We start from the raw sequence: 27435 nt of genomic DNA, 5'->3' as shown, positions 1-27435 counted from the left end.
ATGGAGCCGCGGAGCCTGAAGCCTGCCGGGTGGGTCCAGGGATACGCGCCGGGTGTACCGTGCAGGAGGCCTTCATCCATACAGGAGCGGCGGCTCCCCCCGATCCTCCGACTCCTGGAGAGAAGACAGGAAGACCTGCAGCTGCAGGGGGCGCTGGCGGCCGAGAGAGAGGTAAGACCGTGAAGAGGTGTGGGGGACACCTCAGGGATCAGCCAGATCCCCCCAGCAGCCCTCCCCCAGTGATAAGCCATATCCCTTCCCCAGTGATCAGCCAAATCCCCCCCCGCAGTGATCAGCCAGACCCCCCCCCCAGTGATCAGCCAGATCCCCCCCCCCAGTGATCAGCCAGATCCCCCCCCCACAGTTATCAGCCATATCCCTTCCCACAGTGATCAGCTATATCCCTTCCCCTCCAGTGTTCTGTCAGATCCCCTCCCCAGTGTTCTGTCAGATCCCCTCCCCAGCGATCAGCCAGATCCCCCCCCAGCGATCAGCCAGATCCCCCCCCCAGCGATCAGCCAGATCCCCCCCCCAGCGATCAGCCAGATCCCCCCCCCAGCGATCAGCCAGATCCCCCCCCCAGCGATCAGCCAGATCCCCCCCAGCGATCAGCCAGATCCCCCCCAGCGATCAGCCAGATCCCCCCCAGCGATCAGCCAGATCCCCCCCCTCAGTGATCAGCCAGATCCCTCCCAGTAATCAGCCAGATCCCTCCCAGTAATCAGCCAGATCCCTCCCAGTAATCAGCCAGATCCCTCCCAGTAATCAGCCAGATCCCTGCCAGTAATCAGCCAGATCCCTGCCAGTAATCAGCCAGATCCCTGCCAGTAATCAGCCAGATCCCTGCCAGTAATCAGCCAGATCCCTCCCAGTAATCAGCCAGATCCCTCCAAGTAATCAGCCAGATCCCTCCCAGTAATCAGCCAGATCCCTCTCCCTCAGTAATCAACCAGATCCCTCCCCCTCAGTGATCAGCCAGATCCCTCCCCCTCAGTGATTAGCCAGCTTCCTCCCCCTCAGTGATTAGCCAGCTTCCTCCCCCTCAGTGATTAGCCAGCTTCCTCCCCCTCAGTGATCAGCCAGCTTCCTCCCCCTCAGTGATCAGCCAGCTTCCTCCCCCTCAGTGATCAGCCAGCTTCCTCCCCCTCAGTGATCAGCCAGCTTCCTCCCCCTCAGTGATCAGCCAGATCCCTCCCAGTAATCAGCCAGATCCCTCCCAGTAATCAGCCAGATCCCTCCCAGTAATCAGCCAGATCCCTCCCAGTAATCAGCCAGATCCCTCCCAGTAATCAGCCAGATCCCTCCCAGTAATCAGCCAGATCCCTCCCAGTAATCAGCCAGATCCCTCCCAGTAATCAGCCAGATCCCTCCCAGTAATCAGCCAGATCCCTCCCCCTCAGCGATCAGCCAGATCCCTCCCCCTCAGCGATCAGCCAGATCCCTCCCCCTCAGCGATCAGCCAGATCCCTCCCCCTCAGCGATCAGCCAGATCCCTCCCCCTCAGCGATCAGCCAGATCCCTTCCCCCCAGCGTTTAGCCAGATCCCTTCCCCCCAGTGATCAGCCAGATCCCTTCCCCCAGCAACCCTCCACCCAGTGATTGCCCAGATCACCTCCCCCCTGTAATCAGCCAGATCTCCTCCCCCCCCCCCCCCCAGTGACCAGCCAGATCTCCCCCCCCCCTCCCCCCAGGAGCCCTCCCCCTCAGTGATCGGCCAGATCCCCTATGCCAGCAGCTTCCTCCCCAGTGATCAGCCAGATTCCCCCCCCCAGCAGGCCTTTCCCTCGTGAACAGCCAGATCTCCTCCCCAAGCAGCCCTCCACCCAGTGATTGGCCAGATTCCCCCCCCCTCATCGGTCCTCCCTCTAGTGATCGGCCATATCCGCCCTCCCCCCAGTCATCGGCCAAATTTCCCTCCAGCAGCCCCTCCCCGCAGTCATCGGCCAGATTCCCCCGGTGATCAGCCAGATTCAGCTGGAAACAGACCCCCATCCATCCAGTTCAGCCTCTTGCCCCCAATTTTGTTCCAGAGGAAGGCAAAAAAAACCTCAGTGAGGTGGAAGCCAACTTTCCCCATTTCATGGAAGAAAAATTCCTTCCCGACTCTATTTTGGAAATCAGAATAATCGCCGCATCACCGACCCTTCTGAGTAGTCGGTGATTATAAGACCGGACTCGCATGTATAACGCAGCGTTTTACCGCTCTGTGAGCCGGCATTTTGCTGCGTATGGCAGTGCTTTTGGACTGCACATGACAGCAGATATATCGCACATATCACACACGCTGTCCTGCGCAGTCTTCTTGGTTCCTTTTTTTATCTTTCATTAAATTTCCCTTTGTCGATTAGCAACGGTGTGTATAAACGCCGAACATAATGTAAGTGTGTGTGTACAGCATTTATTACGCGCCCATGGAGAACAATAGGGCTTTATCTTATACGTGGTAAACTAGAACATGCTGCGCTCTTTATTTCCGCTGATATTATATGCAATGTATATATGTCCCCCGCTCATACCTTCTTGGCAAGTGCTTCCGCCGGAGAAACTCAGGCTCTGACAGTGCCGGGCCCTGTAGCGGCAGCCCATGAGACGGGCCCGGCAGTGTAGCCTTCCTCCCTTTGCCAGTCCCCCGGCTGCTGTCCTTTTGCAGTGTGCGCTATTGGGGGAGCTGGTAAGCCACTTCGTTCTGGGGGTGCGCGGCTGCAGCGGCGCCAGCTCCATGGCTTCTCAATACATGTTTACTGGCCTTGCGGGACCTGCCGCTGAATACTCTGTTCAGCCAATCAGGTACAGGGTGCGTGACCCCATGTCAATCTTGACTCCACCAGGAATTCCTGGTGTGACCCTTCTAATACTGCCCCTGTGGTACCCAACTAGTAACAATGACCCCTCTACTACTGCCCCTGTGATGCCCAACTAGTAACAATGACCCCTCTAATATTGCCCTAGTGGTAACCCACTAGTAATAGTGACCCTCCAATACAGTCCCCTGTGGTACCCCACTAGTAAAGGTGACCCCCTCTAATATTGCCCCTGTGGTATCTAACTAGTAAAGATGACCCCTCTAATATTGCCCCTGTGGTATCCCACTAGTAATAGTGACCCTGCAATACTGTACCCTGTGGTACCCCACTAGTAAAGGTGACCCCTCTAATACTGCCCCTGTGGTACCCAACTAGTAACAATGACCCCTCTAATACTGCCCCTGTGGTATCCCACTAGTAACTGTGACCCTCCCATACTGTGCCCTGTGATACCCCACTAGTAACTGTGACCATCCAATACTGCCCCCTGTAGTACCCCACAAGTAACAGGGACCCATCCAATATTGCCCCCTGTGGTACCCCACTAGTAACAGTGACCCATCCAATACTGCCCCCTGTGGTACCCCACTAGTAACAGTGACCCATCCAATACTGCCCCCTGTGGTACCCCACTAGTAACAGTGACCCATCCAATACTGCCCCCTGTGGTACCCCACTAGTAACAGTGACCCATCCAATACTGCCCCCTGTGGAACCGCAATAGTAGTGGTGATCCCACCAATACTGCCCCCTGTGGTACCCCACTAGTAACAGTGACCCATCCAATACTGCCCCCTGTGGAACCGCAATAGTAGTGGTGATCCCACCAATACTGCCCCCTGTGGCACCCTACTAGTAACGGTGACCCATGCAATATTGGTCTCTGTAGTACCCCACTAGTAATTGTGACCCCCCCCCCAATACTGCCTCCTGTGGTACCCCACTAGTAACGATGATCCCTCCAATACTGCCCCCTGTAGTTCACCACTAGTAACTGTGGTCCCACCAATACCGCCCACTAGTAACCCCTCCAATACTGACTACTGTGGTACCCCACTAGTAATGGTAACCCCACCGCACTACTGCCCCCTGTGGTACCCCACTAGTAACAGTGACCACTCCAATACCAACTCTTGTGGTCTCCCACTAGTAATTGTGACCCCACCGCACTACTGCCCCCTGTGGTACCCCACTAGTAACGGTGACTCCCGCCAATACCAACTCTTTTGGTCTCCCACTAGTAACGGTGATGCCTCCAATATTGCTGCCTGTGGTACCCTACTAGTAACGGTGACCTAATCAGAGTATGTAATAAGTAGTAGAGCGCCAATTGGATCTTCTTATAGATATTTTGCACACAAATTCATAGTAATAAAGGTATTGACTCACCTGGCGCTGAGTGGGGACCCCTATAAAAGGGATTTGCCCACTCAGCACCTGTAGACCGGGTGCACTTTTATCGTATCAGAGGCAGTTCCTGATACCTCAGTTATCAAGGCATAGGCGGCAGCAGAAGAAGGACCTCAACCCTGCTAGGTGGATGGGGTAAATGTCCAAAAGACCAAAGAAACTGCCAAAAGCAGCACAAAAATTCTTCCGCATTCAAAGCTTCTGTGTAATCCAAGTATTTATTACCCCACCAGGGAAAGATGAAAAAGTTTTCAATACATAGAATCACGAAAATAGCATGGATGTGGACAGAGGGTCCTCTCACCCACCAACAAATAACTGCAATGCGTTTCTGTACTCAGTGGCGCCTTTCTCAATGCTTTTTATATACCATTTATAACCCCCTCTGTTTTCTATTACTGACCAGTTACTTACCCCCTTACACACATTCTCACCCAGACCGAGCATTCTTATTTTATATACCAACCTGTTATACAGCCCAGTATCAAACGCTTCGGAGAAGGCCAGATACACAAGACTCAGTGACTCCCCGAACCAGTCTAGAACTTACCTCCTTGTAGAAGCTGATCAGATTGGTGTGACAGGAGCGATCTGTCATAAACCCATGCTGGTATAGAGTTATACAGCTGTTTTTCTTGAGCTCCTCCAGGATGGCATCTCTTAGAACCCCTGCAAACATTTTACCCACAATGGAAGTCAGACTTACTGGCCTTTAGTTTCCAGGTTCACTTTTTGACCCCTTTAGCACCACAATGGCGACGCGCCAATCTAGTGTCACAGATTTCATCACAAAAAACAACGGTCTATCACATTACTTAATTCTCTTAGAACCCGGGGGTGTAAGGCATAAGGACCTGGTGATTTGTCTATTTTAATCTGTTCAAGGTGGCTCTGCACGTCTTCCTGGGTTAAGGCTGGTTTACACGGGCCGATGATCACTCAAAGATCGATCAATCGACAGTCTGAGTGACAGCTTTAAAGGGGTTGTCCCGCGCCGAAACGGGTTTTTTTTTTCTTTTCAACAGCCCCCCCGTTCGGCGTGAGACAACCCCGATGCAGGGGTTAAACAAGAACACCGGACAGCGCTTACCTGAATCCCCGCGCTCCGGTGACTTCTTACTTACCTGCTGAAGATGGCCGCCGGGATCTTCTCCCTCGGTGGACCGCAGGGCTTCTGTGCGGTCCATTGCCGATTCCAGCCTCCTGATTGGCTGGAATCGGCACGTGACGGGGCGGAGCTACACGGAGCCCCATTGAGAAAAGAAGAAGACCCGGACTGCGCAAGCGCGTCTAATTTGGCGATTAGACGCTGAAAATTAGACGGCTCCATGGAAACGAGGACGCTAGCAACGGAGCAGGTAAGTATAAAACTTCTTATAACTTCTGTATGGCTCATAATTAATGCACAATGTACATTACAAAGTGCATTAATATGGCCATACAGAAGTGTATAACCCCACTTTGTTTCACGGGACAACCCCTTTAAGCGATCATTTTGCATAAACTGTTAAGTAGCTATACTCAGTTAAGGCCCATTTACACTGGACAATTATCGCTAAAACTTCGCTCATCGGCGATCATTTTAGCGATAATCGGTGCGTGTAAATGGGCGCGGGGCACACGCATCTCGGGCTCTTTTCGCTGATCGTTAAAATCAAGTGAGCTTGATTTTAGTGATCAGTTTTATCAGTCGTTCTCCACAGGTAAGTGCTGATAGCATTGTTAGGTTGGACTAATTTTAACGATCAGCTAGCAGTGACCGAAAAGCGCACAATGGGCACGTGTTAAGATGCACCAATGATCTCTAAAACGATCGCCGATTAGCAATTTTGTTTTAATTTTTTTCTTTTTTTTAAAAGCGATCATTGACTGGTGTAAATGGGCCTTTAGATGAGCCAATTTATCGTTTAAACGAGCGAATGATGTCACCGCTAGCTCAAACCAAAAAAAGTGGTAACTGCACCCCAAAATACTTTTTTTTTTATCAGAAATATACATAACTAAGATAATACACTAACCACCTTAAAAAAAAAAGGATTTTGAGTGCTGTTACCACTTTTTTGGTTTCTCCTTCTAGGCTGGGTTCCCATGGGACGGTAATCCCGTGGAAATCTCGCGGAATGTCTGCAGCGGGACAGCACAGAAATTTCGAGAGATTTACGCAGTGTAAAGGCTACTTCAAAACCCAAGCCGCAGCGTGTGAATGAGATTTCCGCAAATTTCCTCCACTTTGCTGCTTCGTCTTGGGCTTAAGAATGTATGCAGAATTTCCGTGTGGAATGTCCGCAATTCAACCCCATGTGAACCCAGCCTTACTGTATATTGCTGCCATGGTAGCATGCACTTATAGATTTCTATTGGTAAGTGCTAACTTATTTTCTTATTTTGTGTGACCCGTATGAAAGTTTCTCCCACGTTCCCAAAATTTCCTTTATCTCACTTGTAGAGATCACCTCTTCCGCCAACTCCACGTCACCCCGCTTCCTGAAAAACCTTTGTGTGCTGCTGCGTTTGTAGCTCCTTTAGCTCCTCTGTTGTCAGTTCCTTGGAGTGCTCCTCTATCAGCTTGTTGATGTCACCTTCATCCATGTCCAAGCCCATAGTTTTGCCGAGGGATACAATCTCCTCCACCACTGCCTCTTCGGGTTCCTCCACCACTGCCTCTTCGGGTTCCTCCACCACTGCCTCTTCGGGTTCCTCCACCACTGCCACTTCAAAGTCCGTTTACATCACAATGTTATAGTGGTTCTTCCAGAACTCTCAATGGGTGAGGTTTGTGCTCTCCGTCAGCTCAAAGCAGCGGCGGAATAGGTGCTTAGTGAAAAACTTCTTGAAATTAGAAATCAAATGCTGGTCCATGGGCTGCAGGATAGAGGTGGTGTTGGGTGGAAGGTAGAGAACCTTTTATAAACCTGAACTCTTCGATGATGTCCTCTTCCAGGTCAGGTGGGTGAGCAGGTGCGTTGTCAAGGAGAAGGGCTTGCAGGTGTAGGTTATTTTCCTGGAGATATTTCTTGACGTCAGGACCAAAGACCAAATTCACCCACTGCACAAAGATCTGCCTGGTGACCCAGGCCCTTGAGTTTGCCCTCCACATAACTGTCGGTTTTTCTTTCACATCCTAGTTCCCTGGAATTATTTTTAAGGATCTTCCACCTACCTTTAACTTCGTCATTAGTGCCAATGTGTACCATGACCGCTGGAACCTCACCAGCCCCTTCCAGTAATCTGTCAACCCGATCAGGGATGTGTTGAACTCGAGCGCCAGGAAGACAACACACCGTTCAACGATCCCGGTCTTTATGGCAGATTGTCCTAATAATTGAGTCTCCCACTACCAGGACCTGTCTAGCATGCCCTGCGCTCTAATTCCCTTTCTATTTTTATATCTTAAGAAACATTTATTGGGTATTCGCATACAATACAAATATGTACAGGAAGATACATCAGCAGTATTTCGTAGAGCTAAGTCATCGGAACTCTAGCAACAGAAGAAATGGAAATCTTATTAAGGCAAATACAAGAGGTGTCAAACCGCAATGAAGTAATTATTATGGGGGAATTTTATAATTATCCGGATATTGTATAGGAAGACGAAACCTGCAAATCTCACAAGGGCGATTAAGATCTTGAGAACAATTAAAGACAACCACCTTTCCCAACTTGTGTGGGAGTCAACTAGAGGGAGGGCCACTCTGAACCTATTAACTAACAAACCGAATCATGACGGTGCAGGTTGAGGGGTACTTGGGAAATAGTTAATTTCCAGCTGTCATACAATAAGAAGCCTATAACTATCTATAAATAGTTTATTTTCAAGTGTATTCACGAATGAGCAAGAAATGTCACACAAGATGCAGGGGAATAAAATAACCACCCACTCACCCCCCCCCCCCCCCCGCTAAATATTGCATGCCTAACACAGGAGGAAGTGCAGAATCCATTAAAAAGGAATAAAATTGATAAATCTCCAGGCCCAGATGGAATACAACCAAGGATTCTAAGGGAACTAAGTGACATGATAGCTAGACCGCTATTTCTTATATTTATGGAAACTATAGAGACCAGGGTTGTACCACTGGATTGGCGCATTGCCAATGTGGTTCCAGTATACAAAAAGGGGTCAAGAAGGTAGCCTGCTAACTACAGGCCGGTAAGTCTCACTTCAATAACTGGAAAAATATTCGAGGGGTTTCTGAGAGACGGCATCCTAGAATACCTCAAGGAAAACAAACGGTATAACTCCTGATCAGCATGAGTTCATGAGGGGTCGATCAGGTCAGACCAATCTGATCAGTTTCTACGATGAAGTAAGCTCTAGGCTGGACCTGGGAGAGTCTATTGATCTCGTATATCTGGATTTTTCCAAACATTTGACACCGTGCCGCATAATAAGTTGATATATAAAATGAGAAGCTCTGACTGGGTGAAAACGTGTGTATCTGGGTAAGGAACTGGCTCCGAGATAGAAAGCAGAGGGGGGTAATAAATGGTTCGTACTCTGATTGGGCCACCGTCGCTAATGGGGTGCCACAGGGTTCAGTATTGGGCCCCATTCTGTTCAATATATTTATCAATGACCTGATAGAGGGACTGCACAGTAAAATATCAATATTTGCTGATGATACAAAAGTATACCAGACAATTAATACAACGGAGGACAAGGTACGGCTACAAACGGACCGAGATAAGCTGGGGGCTTGGGCAGAAAAATGGCAAATGAAGTTCAGAATTGATATAAAAGGCACTTGTCAGGCCCCACATCAAATACTGTATACAGTTCTGGACACCGGTGCTCCGGAAAGATGTAGCAGCGTTTGAAGGTGGTTCAAAGAAGGGCGACTAAATTAATAAATGGAATGAGAGGAGTGGAATACCCAGAGAGGCTATCAAAACCGGGATTATTTAACCTGGAAAAAAGACGGCTAAGGGGCGATCAAATCAAATAACTATGTATATGAGGGGACAATACAAGGATCTCTCCCATGATCTGTTTATACCCAGGACTGCGATGGTAACAAGAGGACATCCGCTATGTCTAGAAGAAGGCAGGTTTCATCACCAACACAGAAGGGGGTTCTTTACTGTAAGAGCAGTGAGACTGTGGAACTCTCTGCCTGAGGATGTGGTGATGGCAAAATCCATAGAGGAGTTTAAGAGGGGGCTAGATGTCTTTCTAGAGCGGAAGGATATTACAGGATCTAGACATTAGGAGTCTAGTGGGGTTGATGATCTCACATGTTGATCCAGGCGTTGCTCTGGCTGCCCTTATGTAGTCAGGAAGGAATTGCCTTCTCCTGGACCAACAAGGAAGGGGTTGAAACAGGCTGAACTAGATGGACATTGTCTTCATTCAGTCTAACATACTATGTTACTATGTTTAAGAATTGCATATACCCTTTTTATTTGTTTCCCCTCCAGAAACAGAGCCCAAGATTCCCAACCTGGGAAATTTTAATAACTTAACATAAAAACAAAACAAACGTTCTCCCGACGACACGACTGTCATCACAGTAAGCACTCAGTATCCTCGTGTATATTGAGGAGTGAAAGATGATAGGCCCTGGCCTGCTGGCAGAGACGTTAGCCAGATACCCCTAATGCAGTATTAGGGCGGTCAATCCATCGGCCCCATATCCTAGTGAATTTGGTGGGGCAACCTTGGACCATATATGTGAGATTATAAATAGGTAGGACCCCATTTACTTCACGTTGCTAGGCAGCTCTAGTAGGCTTTTTGGGAGTTTCCAGTTAAGAAATATCACATTTTTTTAGCATTAAAGAACAGCAATTTGTATAGGGTGCGTGTTGCTGTGTCAACCAGAATATCCTCCATAAGGCCAAAGAGGCAAATTTTGGGATGCAGGATGCACGGGCCCCCAGATGCGTCTCCATAGACTCGAGGACATGTAGTGACCCGGAACAGCGGGGCCCCTCCATAATGCATAAATGAAATCGTCTTGTGCCTACGTGTCTTCAATGTCTTTCATGTTGCATGAGTTTGATGTGTATTGCACTTCTGCAGCACTAAATTGGTTACCTGGGTTATGTCTGGAAATGTATCTTGTGTATGTCATGTGATCCTATTTGATATATGTGCCTGCAAGGTGTATGCAAGGGAGTGAGTGAGCGAGTTGGTGGTTGAGGTGCTGAACGTGGCAGCAGATGGAGGGAGTGGAGCTGCCTGAGACCCACGCGGACACCTTCAGTCTGTGGGTGCAATGATGGAAGAGGGAAAAAGGTGACCACAACTTTCCCTGGACTCGGTTTCTCCCAGGAGATGCCGATGGTTTCAATCCACTGATGTACTAAAGTAAACAAGGACAATGGCCCGCCATGGCAGAGGGGACTGTGTGTTGGACGTGAGTGCTGACTGGTAGCTGGAGAAGTTGTGTCGGGCCCGCAGCCATACAGATAACTATAGACTACCTGGTGTACCCGTGATCTTCCTCCCTGTCACACCACTTTGTGAAGTTTGTACTGAGTATCGTGCTGCTGTAGATTATTTCTTATTGGACTATAAATAAGTTTATTTAAATAAAGTGGCGCTGCTGACCGTTCCCGACTTTGCTAATTCAAACTACTCCCTGCGTGTGCACCAGTTCTTTCATCATCCGGATTCACCGTGAAGGAAGGAGGTACATCGCACCATGGGTTTCCCTGTTTGTAGGCCGTCCCTCAACTACTTGGACGGGTCCCGAGCTACACTCAGGGTGGGAGACGGTAGAGCCCCGTGACAAGGCCCAAACTCAACCCTGCTGTCTCCTAGGCTGAGGGCCCACTCTTTGGATGCTGCAGACATCTCTCCCATAAGTCTGTAAAACGTTGCATTCCTAAAACATGAACATGATGGTGCCCTCCCTCACTCTTGGACAGTCTGCATTAGGAATTAGGCCCATGATGCACAAACAAGTGGGAGTATAGTAGATTATGTGCAAGAACCTGACTTGGATTAACCTGTTTCTTGCACTAATCACAGGTGGTTCAAACGGCTGTTTGGTCATCTGAGTCATGGTTTGGTATGTCTAAGCCCCATTTTTCAAGAGTCCCATCTCTTAACCCCCCCGTCAGTTGTCTAAAGATGCAGAACAGTGGCTTCAGAGTGTTGGCCATCTGTGCCAGATCTTCTAGCCTGGTCAGTGTGAGGGGTATGTTCAGGCCTCCAAATTGGGCTCCGAGGGCATGATGCAGTTGGAAGTATCTAAAGAGGGAGTTATTGGGAAGGTCCGATCATATTTGTAGTTGTGAAAAGGTACTAAGAAGCCTATTGTCAACCACATCTGCGAGGGTAGTTATTGCATGATGTCTCCAGAAGATAATGTCTGGCATTAACTGCAAGTTCTAAAGGTTAGGGGAGTATGGAGGGGACCATTTTGCTGCCTCGTCCGAAGTCAAATTGAGGGCTTTACTCCAAACTTTAAAGGGGTTGTCCCGCGCCGAAGCGGGGTTTTTTTTTTTTCAATAGCCCCCCCGTTCGGCGCGAGACAAACCCGATGCAGGGGTTTAAAAAAAAAAAAAACGGATAGTACTTACCCGAATCCCCGCGCTCCGGTGACTTCTTACTTACCTTGCGAAGATGGCCGCCGGGATCTTCACCCACGGTGGACCGCAGGTCTTCTCCCATGGTGCACCGTGGGCCATGTGCGTTCGGGGCGGAGCTACGAGGAGCCGCTCTCCGGCACAAGCGGCCCCATTCAGAAGGGAGAAGACCGGACTGCGCAAGCGCGTCTAATCGGGAGATTAGACGCTGAAATTAGACGGAGCCATGGAGACGGGGACGCCAGCCTAGGGAAGGTAAGTGAATAACTTCTGTATGGCTCATATTTAATGCACAATGTACATTACAAAGTGCATTAATATGGCCATACAGAAGTGTATACCCCCACTTGCTTTCGCGGGACAACCCCTTTAAGTGTCACCCACATAGGCAGCGTAGTTATGTGTGAGGTCAGGCCCCTTAGCAAAAATCTGCTCAAACTTTGCTTGGGACTTACTATTCTGCGTTCAAGCCCCACCACTGGATTGTAGTCAGTAGAGGACAACCACCACCCCCGCACATACAAGCTGACTGGCCAGGTAGTAGTGAAAATGGGGGAGAGACAGCCCCCCACCCTCCACAGGCAGACAGAGGAGCTCTAGTTGAATTCTCGGGGTGGATCCTTGCCACGCTATATGGACAAGTATCCTCTGGAGAGCTGTAAAAAACCCTTTTAGGGATCAAAATAGGTGTGTTTTAGAATATATATACATAGAAATATGGGCAGTAGCTTCATTTTGATTAGATTTATGCGACCTATCCTATTGCCGTTCTCATCCTGCACTCCCATACTACCATCCATCCCCCACATCTACCCCAGCGAGTGCTCAGTGAGCAGCAAACTCCTTTCCATGGTGCCAGTAGATCCCAGTGTTACAAGCTGCTCATTTAGATCCAGGATCTGGGCTTCCAAATGTACAACACCTTCACATCTCATACAGCAGTACGCACCCAGCTGGTCAGGACTGCATACATGGCACAAGATGTACGCGGGGCGGCATTGTCAGTCATGGAGCCCATTCTAAATGGGGATCGTACAGGGAGATTAGATGAAAGTAGTATATGGAAGAGTCACTTAGATGAGCCATAAATCAATACATTTGAACTTTTGCAAAGTCACTGAATCCAAAGTCTCACGTGTAAGAGACAACTTTTTCCCGATCTGCCCTTCCTCCGCCCATGTGTCAGTCCTCACTGTAGACTGTGCAAGATAAAGATCTCTAGGCCCCTCCCACATAGGGTGTGTGTTTATAATGGAATTGTTACTTGAAGCGCCTCTCAGTGACTGTTCTGTGAATCTCTCCCAATATACCACTTGCTGCTCTGCTCAGGAGGGACACAGCACCATAGGAGTACTCGCCCTGCGATGGGAGGAGCTGCGTGCACAGGAGGCAGAGCTGAAGGGTCACTTACTTAGGTTCCAGCCTCACATTGCGGTGAGTATATAAAAATTATTTAAATATTAGTGACCTTGTATGTGCCAAGGATAGAATGAGATTGCTGTATATGAACTCCCTATATGGTCCGTATATGTACACAATGAGGACACTATATGATGGGATTTCAATGTATCGGGAGATGTTGTTGTATAGCTGGAGATCCCTGCATATAAGGAGATCATGCTACAGTATTAGAAGCATTATATGATGACATCACTGAATATAATGAGGTCACTCTGTAAAATGCCATGATTCCCTACAGGGTAACAGAACAGGTTGGTGCTGCATCCTTTCTGCCCCTCTTGTTTATATCTATATATATAAAGCTAAAGCCCTCACTGACTGACTGACTCGCCAAAAGTTCTCCAACTTCCCGATGTCGTAGAAACATGAAATTTGGCGCAAGCATAGATTATCTCCAAAATAGGAAAAGAAATTGGGTTCCAACTCGATTATTCAATTCTAGCGCAAAAGAATTGGCGTCAAAATTTAACGTACATAATCTAAATCACTCACTTTCCAATGTCATAGAAACGTGAAATTTGGCACGAGCATTGATTATGTCATAAATAGGAAAAGCGAATGGGTCCCAACTCGATTATTCAATTCTAGCGCAAAAGAATTGGCGTCGAAATTTTACGTGCGGAATGTAATTTCTTCCCTTTCCAGTGTCATAGAAACAGGAAATTTGGCAGGAGCATTGATTATGTCATAAATAGGAAAAGCTAATGGGTCCCAACTCCATTATTCAATTCTATGCGCAAAAGATTTAGCGTCCAAATTTTACGTGCGGAATGTAATTTTCTCACATTCAGGTGTCATAGAAACGGAAAATTTGGCACGAGCATTGATTATGTCATACATAGGAAAAGCTAATGGGTCCCAACTCGATTATTCAATTCTTTGCGCAAAAGAATTAGCGTCCAAATTTTATGTGCGGAATGTAATTTTCTCACTTTCCGGTGTCATAGAAACGGGAAATTTGGCACGAGCATTGATTATGTCATAAATAGGGAAAGCTAATGGGTCCCAACTCCATTATTCAATTCTATGCGCAAAAGAATTAGCGTCCAAATTTTACGTACATAATCTAAATCTCTCACTTCCCAATGTCACAGAAACATGAAATTTGGCACAAGCATTGATTGTGTCATGAATATGAAAAGCTAATGGGTCCCAACTCGATTATTCAATTCTAAGCGCAAAAGAATTAGCGTCCAAATTTTACGTGCGGAATGTAATTCTCTCACTTCCTGATGTCCTTTTATATAAAGGAAACGTCGCATGGTTACCTTCACGTGGTGTTTCCTGGGCAACACAAAGAACCATGCAAAATGGTGAACATATGTTTTTCCTTAGCATCTCTAAAGTAACCACGACTTCATAAGATTTTCCGTGTGAACACCAGATAAACACCAGTACCAAATTAACTCGGGCGAAGCCGGGTATATCAGCTAGTATATCTATATATATATATATAAAGCTGAAAGCCCTCACTGACTCACTGATTGACTCGCCAAAAGTTCTCCAACTTCCCGATATCGTAGAAACATGAATTTTGGCACTAGCATAGATTATCTCCAAAATAGAAAAAGTAATTGGGTCCCAACTCGATTATTCAATTCTAGCGCAAAATAATTGGCGTTGAAATTTTACGTACATAATCTAAATCTGTCACTTCCCAATGCCTTAGAAACTTAAAATTTGGCACGAGCATTGATTATGACATAAATAGGAAAAGCTAATCGGTCCCAACTCGATTATTCAATAATATGCGCAAAAGAATTAGCGTCCAAATTTTACGTGCAGAATCTAATTCTCTCACTTCCCGGTGTCATAGAAACTCGAAATTTGGCAGGAGCATTAATAATGTCAGAAATAGGAAAAGCTAATGGGTCCCAACTCCATTATTCAATTCTATGCGCAAAAGAATTGGCGTCGAAATTTTACGTGCAGAATGTAATTTTTTCACTTTCCGGTGTCATAGAAACAGGAAATTTGGCACGAGCATTGATTATGTCATAAATAGGAAAAGCTAATGGGTCCCAACTCGATTATTCAATTTTATGCGCAAAAGAATTAGCGTCCAAATTTTACGTGCGGAATGTAATTTTTTCACTTTCCGGTGTCATAGAAACGTGAAATTTGGCACGAGCATTGATTATGTCATAAATAGGAAAAGCTAATGGGTCCCAACTTCATTATTCAATTCTATGCGCAAAAGAATTAGCGTCCAAATTTTACGTGCGGAATGTAATTTTTTCACTTTCCGGTGTCATAGAAACGGGAAATTTGGCACAAGCATTGATTATGTCATAAATAGGAAAAGCTAATGGGTCCCAACTCCATTATTCAATTCTATGCACAAAAGAATTGGCGTCGAAATTTTACGTGCGGAATGTAATTTTTTCACTTTCCGGTGTCCTAGAAACAGGAAATTTGGCACAGGCATTGATTATTTCATAAATAGGAAAAGCTAATTGGTCCCAACTCGATTATTTAATTTTATGCGCAAAAGAATTAGCGTCCAAATTTTACGTGCGGAAGGTAATTTTTTCACTTTCCGGTGTCATAGAATTTGTCACCATGACAGAAAGGAAAACCCTGTGTGTCAACAAGCCTATCACCGAGGGAATCACTAAAATATAACTTTTATTAGGTAAAGATAAAAATAAAAATGTATAAAAGGCGTGGACTCTTATTCCAGTTACACTCCTACTGGACAAGTAGATATTCTAACAGTAGTAAGTCCATATAAGTATATACCAGATGATGCGCTAGGTTCTAACTCCACAACCACAATGACCCAATCTATATTGTTGGTGCATGGGTCGAGATATATATTATGGTTGTGTACAGCTCCACGTGTATAAATGGCCACAAGGGCTAACAAAGCACAATGTAGGTTATATTTTTTGTATTTATACGTTGGAGCCGATAAATGGGTAAAGGCCAGAATAATAAATGTAACCCCCGTCTGGCAGAGTATTGAGGCATATATTAATGCCCAGGAAATACAGCATCAATCAGGTATATACTATGTGGTATATCCCCTATTATGGTGGATAATACCCTGATGTGATAACCAGCTATAGTAAACACGGTCACTAATTTCATCTATATAGTGACTCGCTTGACTGACGTCATTTAGCGTGTTTATCTAGTTTATATAAAAGCTGGCAAATAGACTGCAGCGCTGAGTGGTCTGTAACTAGGAGTTAAATGGTGCAAGGACATATTACAGCACCAAACGTTCCTTTTATTTTACCACATTCCCATTAGGGACAGACACAGCGGAGAGTCTTAGACCAGGGTCATTAACTCATAAGACCCTGTCACATGGACTAAACACTGCTGAGTGCAGCTAATAAAAACAGCTGATCACTGCTTCACTAAAGATGAATGCCGCTGTTTGTGAGATTTTATAATCACCAGCAGCTACGAGCAGCTGAACTGAAGAGGGTTCAATAAGATATATAATGAACCCTCTTTGTCAGTAACTGCTGCATTCACTATCACCATTTAAGCATAGATAGCCCGATATACAATGATGTGGACATCTGTGGCATGTCAAGCACAACAATAAGGCTATCTTAGGCTGGCTAACACCATCTACGCGTTTCCACGGTCCTTAATGCAGTGACCGCATCATCAGGATGGTGAGTCTAGGTTATAGAACCGAACAGCCTGAACGGCTGTGTGAAAATGAGCAGCAATGGTATAGATTGGGTCATTGTGGTTGTGGAGTTAGAACTTAGCGCATCATCTGGTATATACTTATATGGACTTACTACTGTTAGAATATCTACTTGTCCAGTAGGAGTGTAACTGGAATAAGAGTCCACGCCTTTTATACATTTTTATTTTTATCTTTACCTAATAAAAGTTATATTTTAGTGATTCCCTCGGTGATAGGCTTGTGTCGTAGAAACAGGAAATTTGGCACGAGCATTGATTATGTCATAAATAGGAAAAGCTAATGGGTCCCCACTCCATTATTCAATTCTATGCGCAAAAGATTTAGCGTCCAAATTTTACGTGCGGAATGTAATTTTCTCACTTTCCGGTGTCATAGAAACGGGAAATTTGGCACGAGCATTGATTATGTCATAAATAGGAGAAGCTAATGGGTCCCAACTCGATTATTCAATTCTAAGCGCAAAAGAATTAGCGTCCAAATTTTACGTACGGAATGTAATTCTCTCACTTCCTGATGTCCTTTTATATAAAGGAAACATCGCATGGTTACCTCCCGTGGTTTTTCCTGGGTAACACAAAGAACCATGCAAAATGGTGAACATATGTTTTTCCTTAGCATCTCTGAACACCAGATAAACACCAGTACCATATGAACTCGGGCGAAGCCGGGTATATCAGCTAGTTTATATATATTGCTTATGTCTTCCAGGAGAAGGAGGTGAAATGCCTGCAGGCGGTGAAGAAAGCGAAGGGGGCACAAGACCTCTGTAAGCTGAAGGAGCAACAGCTGCGCCTCCTGCAGGAGGAGCAACAATCGCTGCTCAAAAGGAAGAAGAAGATCCAGACCCAAATCCAGCAGTACAGAAAGTTCTATGACTACCTGGAAAGCATCGTGGAGGCTTCAGAAGAGGTGAGAGAAGGAAATGACTGCAGCAAGAAACACAGAGCAATCCAAGAGGAGGCATGGAGGGGGCAGACAGGACAGTAGGCACTCAGACTCTCACAGCTTCTGTGGTGAAGAAGCTCATGGCTGCTGACAACCCTCAAGGCTCAGTTGACAATGCGATGACTGTCATTTGATCTTGTTTTAGTTCCAGTGCTCTGATGATGTCCTCAGTCGGTTCCACACATTGTTTGCTACGTCCCAGTATCTCCAGCAAGTGGTGCAGGACACACAAGCCTCCATCGACCAGACCAAGGGGCAACTCTCCAGCTTCCTGGAAGACAACAGCGATAAGATGCAGCAACTCGACAACCAGCTGGGACAACTGCAGGCCGACCTAGAACAAGCTCAGAACCAGCGACTTCTGTGGGTGAGGACAGAACCATTGTAGGTACTCCAGATGTTGAAAGTTATAATTTACCAGATCATTATCATGGGATTTGCAGGAGGTTGGATAGATCACAGCCTAGGAGTAGGTCTGCAGTTGTTTTGCCAACTGGAAAACAAGTTTGGATACGTCTTTAAAGAAGGACAAGTGGGTTAACACAATCTAGTAATAATAATGAATAAATAATAAAAATAAAACAAAGTTAGGCCGCCTGCACACGGGCGGAAATCCCGTAGCGGAATTATCCGCGGGATTTCCGCCACTGAAAGCCTGCATAGGAGTGCATTACAATACGCACTCCTATGCAGACGGCCGCGCGAAATGTCGCGCGGCAAACAAACTGCGGCATGTCCTATTTTTGTGCGGGGCTTGCAGAGCCTCGCACAGAAACGTCACTCACCCGGCCGCCGGCTCATGAAAGAGCCGGGGCCGCCAGGCGCGGGTGAGTACGTGCTCCTGCCTGCAGGCACTGGGGTCGGGTCCCGCGGCGAGAATTCTCGCCGCCGGATCCGACCCGCCCGCCTGCAGGTGCCCTTACATAAAAATAGGTGATATTGCCCAAACGTTTTGTAAACAATTCTTAAACAACGGTTACATCAATACTTACATCACCAAGAGCCTTAAAGGGGTTGTCCCGCGCCGAAACGTTTTTTTTTTTTTTTTTAACCCCCCCCCCCTGTTCGGCGCGAGACAACCCCGATGCAGGGGTTAAAAAAACACACCGGGTAGTACTTACCCGAATCCCGGCGGTCCGGCGTCTTCATACTCACCTGCTGAAGATGGCCGCCGGGATCCTGTCTCTCTGTGGACCGCAGGGCTTCTGTGCGGTCCATTGCCGATTCCAGCCTCCTGATTGGCTGGAATCGGCACGTGACGGGGCGGAGCTACACGGAGCCGGCATTCTGCACGAGCGACCCCATTGAAGACAGCAGAAGACCCGGACTGCGCAAGCGCGGCTAATTTGGCCATTAGAGGCCGAAAATTAGTCGGCACCATGGAGACGAGGACGCCAGCAACGGAGCAGGTAAGTATAAAACTTTTGATAACTTCTGTATGGCTCATAATTAATGCACAATGTACATTACAAAGTGCATTAATATGGCCATACAGAAGTGTATACCCCCACTTGCTGCCGCGGGACAACCCCTTTAAGTATACTTATCTGCTTTGTGCATCAACCTGAGAAGCAACTGAAAAAAGGCAGAGAACAGGGGGGCCTCCTGGGAACGACACTGTGACAGAAGCATTTTGGACCTGGGTTGGGGAATGCCCTCACTCCCCAAAAGCCTCTCCTGTCTTTATGCTTTTTATGATTTATACATTTTGACATCATGGTTTGATTTTCAAGTCCTAATAATGAATGATTAGCAGCTTCCACGTTTCTTTCTAATGTTCCATATTTTTTCATAGCAGTGATACATTCACCTTTATTACATCTTTTCATTTGCTAGCAACATAAAACAAATCTCGACAAATCTTGGCTCGAAGAAAAATGAGAAATTCAAAAACGGTCTTCTATTGAATACAAATGTCTCTTTATCTCAAGGACTTTCTGTTCTTGATCTTTTTTGGTCCCTATACCTACAAGGTCTCTGATGCAGGGAAGCAGGGAGATTATTGTGCCCTTACTGCTTTGCCTGGTTAGCCAAACAGACCCTAAGCAGGACTCTGTCCTCACCCATTCCATTGGTGTCAGTCAATCATCTCCATTAAAAAGTGCAGATATACATAACCGACTATAGAGCCACTTTCCTCTCTAGATTCCACTGCTGCAGATGCCCTCTATACACCATTTTGTTGCCTGAGGTCCTCAGTCATGTGCATCTCACACCTTCCCTATCTTCACCAATCCATTCAACATGCAGTAGTTTCTGTTCTACACAAATAACCAGACACTTCATAAACCCCCCATTTGTATTGTGTTCTGCATCGTCTCAGATGTTACCGAGATCTACTAACCTTTAACAATGTGGCTGTACCCAGACAGACATTAGAGATTGAACAAGGGTCTTCCTACAGCTAATGTTCATAATAAAGACAGTCTGTAAAGGAGTTCTTCTGAACGCCATATGCACTGGAGCTCCAGAAAAAAATGAAAATTAAAAAAACTTTGTCTAAATTTATGTTGTTTTAACAACATTCAGGGCTGAAGCAAATCTAAAGGCTCATACACACTGGACGATTATCGCAAAAAAATCGCTAATCAGCAATCGTTTTAGCGATTATCGGTGCGTGTAAATGTGCCCCCATCGTCAGCTTTTCGGCTGATCATTAAAATCAGTCCAACATAAAAATCATCCTTCACTCTTATCAGCAGTTCTCCACGGGGAGTGCTGATAGCATTGCTTCCCCGTGGTGAACATTGGATTTGAGCGCAGATAATAGCTTGGGGCTATTGGCTGCATTCAGTGAAGGCTTCATTCGCACACTTAATTGGTATTTAGGTAGCTGAGTAGCTACTTAAATACCAATTAATTTTTGTGCAAAATGATTGCTCAAAGCTCGAGCAAATGGGCCTTAAGGGTGCATTCACACGAACGTATATCGGCTCGGTTTTCACGCCGAGCCGATATACGTTGTTCTCGTGTGCAGGGGGGGAGGATGGAAGAGCCAGAAGCAGGAACTGAGGCTCCCGCCCCCTCTCTGCCTCCTCTCCGCCCCTCTGCACTATTTGCAATGAGAGGAGGCGGGACGGGGGCGGGGCTAAAGTCTGGGGAATTAGCCCCGCCCCCGTCCCGCCTCTCCCCATTGCAAATAGTGCAGAGGGGCGGAGAGGAGGCAGAGAGGGGGCGGGAGCCTCAGTTCCTGGCCCTGGCTCTTCCATCCTCCCCCCCCCCCCTGCACATGAGGACAACGTATATCGGCTCGGCGTGAAACCCGAGCCGATATACGTTCGTGTGAATGCACCCTAACACTGTATCTTGTATCTAGTGTTTGGTGATCTCACACATCAATGCATGACCAAGACAAATATCACATTATTCAAAAGATTATAGCAATCATTATAATCTTTCCACATTGGAGGATTTGGAGTTTTTTCTGAATTCTTCCCCCGGGTCATAGAATCCCCTTTTCTTACACATTCTCTATCTGTACGGATCCCGTCTATTTTCTCCTGTGGGACCCATCTCTTTCCTGCTTACTCTGTCTGCAGTCACCTGAGTTCTTCTAGTAGGATTGGGTTTTCTATCTTGTTGCGACTCCTCTTTTTGTTTTAACTCTTTCACCAATGATCTTACCTCTGAATAAAAATCCTCTAACCTGGATGCAGTGGGTTGTTCCGGCGACATGGAAGGAAGGACGTCTCTCTTGCCATGTGACTTGCTGCACCTCCACTGTGGAATTTCTGCATCTTTAATCATTACCTTTTTATTTTGGGACCCCCGTTTCTTATTCAGCCCCCTTTCCTAGTACATCCTCCACATGTCTCCTGTGCTTATACCATCTATTGTATCTCTGATGACACCATCATTCAATAATGCAACAAACACTTCTTTTCTGAAAACCCAATTCTTAAAGGGGTTGTCCCGCGGCAGCAAGTGGGTCTATACACTTCTGTATGGCCATATTAATGCACTTTGTAATGTACATTGTGCATTAATTATGAGCCATACAGAAGTTATTCACTTACCTGTTCCGTTGCTAGCGTCCTCGTTTCCATGGAGCCGTCTAATTTTCAGCGTCTAATCGCCGGATTAGACGCGCTTGCACAGTCCGGGTCTTCTTCTTTTCTCAATGGGGCCGCTCGTGCCGGAGAGCGACTCCTTGTAGCTCCGCCCCGTCACGTGCCGATTCCAGCCAATCAGGAGGCTGGAATCGGCAATGGACCGCACAGAAGCCCTGCGGTCCACCGAGGGAGAAGATCCCAGCGGCCATCTTCAGCAGGTAAGTAAGAAGTTACCGGAGCACGGGGATTCAGGTAAGCGCTGTCCGGTTTTCTTGTTTAACCCCTGCATCGGGGTTGTCTCGCGCCGAACGGGGGGGCTGTTGAAAAAAAAAAAAAAACCCGTTTCGGCGCGGGACAACCCCTTTAACATTTATACTCTGTTCCCATCTCCTCTTTCCCTATTAGAAAATTGCTGGGGCCCCCATTCTCCTAAGTCTCCCAATTGTGTGACCGTCTCCAGGACGTTTCCTGCCCAGTCCCATTCACCTATAACGTCATAATAACAGACGTCCCACAACAAGAGCTGTTTTCATCATGTCTTCTTTAGTACGCTGAATACAATCTCTTACCGTAAACCGCTGTCTATCACTAGAAGGCCAATCAGCTTCACTGGGATATTCCTCATTACACCCCCTGGCTGCTACAGCTAACACATTCGTTAACCCTTCTTGCTCTATAATCATGGAATGCTGTTTAGACATTTGGTCCATGACTAAATGCCCATTTACACCAGCCGATGATCGCTTAAATGACCGTATGAGTGACAGCTTTGAGCGATCATTTTGCATAAACTTTTAAGTAGCTACTTAAGAGCAATTAAGTGTACAAATGAAGCCTTAAGGGTGCATTCACACGAACGTATATCGGCTCGGGTTTCACGCCGAGCCGATATACGTTGTCCTCGTGTGCAGGGGGGGGGGATGGAAGAGCCAGGGCCAGGAACTGTGCTCCCGCCCCCTCTCTGCCCCTCTGCACTATTTGCAATGGGGACGGCGGGATGGGGGCGGGGCTAATCCCCGGACTTTAGCCCCACCCCCGTCCCACCTCTTCTCATTGCAAATAGTGCAGAGGGGCGGAGAGGAGGCAGAGAGGGGGGCGGGAGCTCAGTTCCTGCACTTGGCTCTTCCATCCTCGCCCCCTGCACCCGAGGACAACGTATATTGGCTCGGCGTGAAAACCAAGCCGATATACGTTCGTGTGAATGCACGCTAAGGCCCATTTACACCAGCCGATCGCTAAAAAAAAAATAATCGGTGATCGTTTTAGCAATCATCAGTGTGTAAATGTGCCCGAAAAGCAGACGATGGGCGCACTGTTAGCTGATCGTTAAATTCAAGCTTACCTAAAAATCGTTGTTCACTTTTATCAGTTCTCCATGGGGAGTTCTGATAGCATTGTTTTCCTGTGCAAAACAAAGGATCTGAGTGCAGATGAGAGCCTGGGGCTATAAGGTGCTCTCAGGGAAGGCTTCATTTGCACCCCTAATTGGTATTTAAGTAGCTACTTAATAGTTTAGGCAAAATGATCGCTTAAAGCTGTCACTCAAACTCTCATTTGAGCCAACTTTGAGCGATCATCGGCCTGTGTAAACCAGCCTTTAGCTGAATGCAGTTAACAGCCCTAGGGCTCTTATCTGCATTCAGATCCTTTGTTCTCCAGGGGGAAACTATGCTATCGGCACTATCCGCGGAGAACTGCTGATAAGGCTGAATGACGATTTTTAGTTTGGACAGAATTTATCCATCAGCTAGCAGTGCACGATGGGCGCACATTTTTTTTTTTTTTTAATTCAAATATTTTTTATTGAATTTTCCTCGTCCGAAGACGTTTAAGTAACAATACAAAACACTAAAACATATCCCAAATAGTCTCTCACGCTCCGCGAGGATAAGTCCGCTGTGCTCTTGATCCACTCTTCTTGTTTGTGGGGATTTTCCATGTGTTGATCAGTGGCATGTTCAATTAATTCCGTGACCTTGGTGACGCTATTCTTTCTCCCTCTCCCCAAACAACAATTATTTTAGTACATTTACTATCTTAGGGTGCATTCACACAAACGTATATCGGCTCGGGTTTTACGCCGAGCCGATATACGTTGTCCTCGGGTGCAGGGGGGGAGGATGGAAGAGCCAAGTGCAGGAACTGAGCTCCCGCCCCCCTCTCTGCCTCCTCTCCGCCCCTCTGCACTATTTGCAATGAGAGGAGGCGGGACGGGGCTAAAGTCTGGGAATTAGTCCCGCCCCCGTCCCGCCTCTCCCCATTGCAAATAGTGCAGAGAGGGGGCGGGAGCACAGTTCCTGGCCCTGGCTCTTCCATCCTCCCCCCCCCCTGCACCCGAGGACAACGTATATCGGCTCGGCGTAAAACCCGAGCCGATATATGTTCGTGTGAATGCACCCTTAGTTTCTGAGTAAGTCCGAGCCAATAAGACCAAAGGTGTGTAGCCATTTAAGCCATATATCGTAATGGGCGCACATTTAGACTCAACGATTATCGCTAAAATGATTGCTTTTTAGTGATTTTTTTTTTTGCGATTATCGGCTGGTGTAAATAGGCCTTAAGGTGATAAACATTTTCATATCATGTGCATCCAAGATAACCGCACGCTCCTTGTACCATCCAAGCTACTTTCTCCTGACTTCTGCTGAAATCTATCAATAAGATCAGTTAGTTCTTGTTGAGAAAAGTCCTCGATCATATTAGTCATTTTAGTGTCTGTCCATTCCCATGAGTATTTACCTGCTTTCCCCTAATAGCTGGTTTAGCCTCAACAGATAAGGAATCTACTCCTCTTTGTTCATCACAACCCTCATCATCTTCTTCACTACTGCTGGAATCGCAGATATTTCCATCCCATTTAACCCCTGCTTCAGCTATGGCCAAAGCAACTTTCCTTTTATTTACTCTTCGTCTTTTCTTACACTTAGGGTGCATTCACACGAACGTATATCGGCTCGGGTTTTACGCCGAGCCGATATACGTTGTCCTCGGGTGCGGGGGGGGGGGGGGGGGAGGATGGGAGAGCCAAGTTCAGGAACTGAGCTCCCGCCCCCCTCTCCGCCCCTCTGCACTATTTGCAATGAGAGGAGGCGGAACAGGGGCAGGGCTAAAGTCCGGGAATTAGCCCCGCCCTGCTGCAAATAGTGCAGAGGGGCGGAGAGGAGGCAGAGAGGGGGCGGGAGCCTCAGTTCCTGGCCCTGGCTCTTCTATCCTCCCCCCCCCCCCCCCCCTGCACCCGAGGACAACGTATATCGGCTCGGCGTGAAAACCGAGCCGATATACGTTCATGTGAATGCACCCTTATACTGAGCCACTCGTACTACTGCCTTCTCAGCCACTTTCTGATGCCCATCGCATTTATCCATAAGCAGCTTGTTCTGACATTGTGTGATACTCCGTGCACTCTCTGCATCACACAACTGCTTCTCTAATTCTCGCACTAACATTCGCTCGCTCTCTTATCGCTGTATACGCGAAGCTGCTACCAATATCCATCCATGTCTGCTCACATTCATAAAATCTGTCTTTCCTCAATTTGACTTTTTGCAAACATGCGACCACATTCCACACATTGCGACCACTCAGTAGCCAAAGTATTAGAAGAAGCCTGCTCCCAACCTGCAATCTCAACAGATTCATTCAAAACCTCCCTTCTCTTAAAAATAGACACGTTTTATGCAATAATCACACTATTTTTCTGTAGAATTGAGTTCTTAAAATTCCAGATTATTGAAATGTTGCCTTAACTCAACTTGCTCTCACACGGCTGTCACCAATTTATTAGCAGCACTCAGGGGTCCATCTAGTGTAGAACATCACTTTTTTTTTTTGGGGGGTCGTGTGGGAATCACAAAATTGTCCAGAAGTTCCACCTTTTTCGTTTGGGTTTTGTTTCTACAGCGTTCACCATTCAGTAAAAATAACCTGATAACTTTATCAGAACGATTACCACAATAACGGGTTTTAAATTTTTACTATTTTTCTTTAAAAACGTGTTTTTATTGTTCTAAACTATGGCCTTCACGTCGCCACATTCCCATAATATTTTTCTGGCAGCAGCGTTTTGTGAAGTCTCATTTTTTATGGCAAGAGTTGTAGCTTTCTTGGTACCATTCTGTTCAGTCTATGATCTATTACTATACCCAAGTCTTTTCCCATGTGCTGCTGCATCACTCTGTCGACTCATGTTCAGTCTATGATCTATTACTATACCCAAGTCTTTTTCCCATGTGCTGCTGCTTAGCCCACTTTCTCCCATTCTGTATGCGCTTTTTTCATTTTTCTTGCCCAGATGTAGGACTTTGCATTTCTTCTTGTTAAATACCATTCTGTTAGTCGCTGCTCACTGTTCAAGCTTGTCTAGATCCTTTTGAATCCTCTCTCTCTCTTCCCTAGTGTTAGCTATCCCTCCTAGCTTTGTGTGGTCAGCAAATTTGAGCAGTTTCCCATCAATTCCCCCCTCCAGATCATTTATAAAAGGGCCAAAAGGCCCCAAGAGCTTCTAGAATAGAGCTTCTCCTCTGGTCCCCTCAACAGGTCATGTTTTCAGGATTTCCTTAGTATTGCAGCGCTAGGTCATTAGTGTCAGCACCTCCGAAATGACCACAGGTGTTCTGTCTAGCGGAAGTTCTAAAATCATGACGTGATGGGAGGACTGGAGGCGCCATTGGAGAACATTCTCCTGGGTGGGAGTCCGGCTTCTACTGTCATGGAAAATTGCACTACAGACAGGTCATGTTGGTGTGCAGGAGCGCCACTGATGGAACATCACAAGGGCGAGGGTGGGATGCAAGAGATGATTTTTTTCTTTTTTGCTTCTATCCGCACCAGGAGGCACGTTGGGGACATATTCAGAACTTGGTTACAAAGAAGACCCTACTCCTTGGTACAATAAAAATGGCAGTGCTGAACCTCTTCCAATGTATCGCTATGCCAAGCGGGATTATTGCCATGGATGACACCGTGAGACAGCTGGAGTTGGTGAGGATGGGGTTAACAGGGGCATCACACAGGCTACAGTTCTGCATTATACAGGGCATAAAGATGTGGAGTTAAATTGTGCTCACACTATGTACATTAATGAGGTAACGTGACAGGGAACCCCAGATTATTATAGTCTTACTTCACCCACGGCCCTCTAGTTCCATTAATACTAGTGGAGTAGCCTCTAGGTCAGGGCAAGTCACTGGTCCCTATGGGGAGGATAGTGTTAGGAGGTACAAGTAGCATCATCATGCCCCATCAGCAGCATAGAAGCAACACAGGGTCTTCAAGTAGGGGACTTTCTAGGCCTGGGGTACCTATAGAAGAGTAAATGCTTTTACGTATTTATGAACGTATTATTAACTACTCCTCTGGCACAGGTCCAGCAATATATCCTGGATCTTTCTGACATCTATGGAGGACATGACGCAAACTGATGACCGATGCAGCGTGAAGAGAAAATAAAGAACATGAGTTCCCACAACTGCCAGACCCCATCCTGTCCTCCTTATAGGCAGACTGCGCCAGCACCGCATAAGCATGCAACTCCAAGCTGGTGCGCACT

General features: G+C 46.8%; 1 protein-coding gene across 1 annotated transcript; it reads left to right on the top strand.

The window, feature by feature from the left end:
- Positions 1-27051, top strand: LOC136578074 (coiled-coil domain-containing protein 42-like). The gene is made up of 5 exons (XM_066577982.1): positions 1-171; positions 13083-13187; positions 17599-17799; positions 17981-18202; positions 26718-27051. Exons 1-5 carry the CDS (start codon positions 1-3, stop codon positions 26940-26942), a joined length of 924 nt encoding a protein of 307 aa, XP_066434079.1. The 3' UTR covers positions 26943-27051.
- Positions 27052-27435: the final 384 nt, after the last annotated feature.

The sequence above is a fragment of the Eleutherodactylus coqui genome, chromosome 8 (genome assembly GCF_035609145.1).
Source record: "Eleutherodactylus coqui strain aEleCoq1 chromosome 8, aEleCoq1.hap1, whole genome shotgun sequence".
NCBI classification, from domain to species: domain Eukaryota; kingdom Metazoa; phylum Chordata; class Amphibia; order Anura; family Eleutherodactylidae; genus Eleutherodactylus; species Eleutherodactylus coqui.
The sequence above is the reverse complement of the archived record's forward strand: the minus strand, read 5'-3'. Positions and strand labels throughout refer to the sequence as shown.

Coding starts and splice junctions, on each gene's coding strand:
- LOC136578074 (XM_066577982.1), top strand. CDS start 1: ATGGAGCCGCGGAGCCTGAAGCCTGCCGGGTGGGTCCAGGGATACGCG. Junction 172..13,082: donor CGCTGGCGGCCGAGAGAGAG/GTAAGACCGTGA, acceptor TGCTCTGCTCAG/GAGGGACACAGCACCATAGG. Junction 13,188..17,598: donor GGTTCCAGCCTCACATTGCG/GTGAGTATATAA, acceptor TATGTCTTCCAG/GAGAAGGAGGTGAAATGCCT.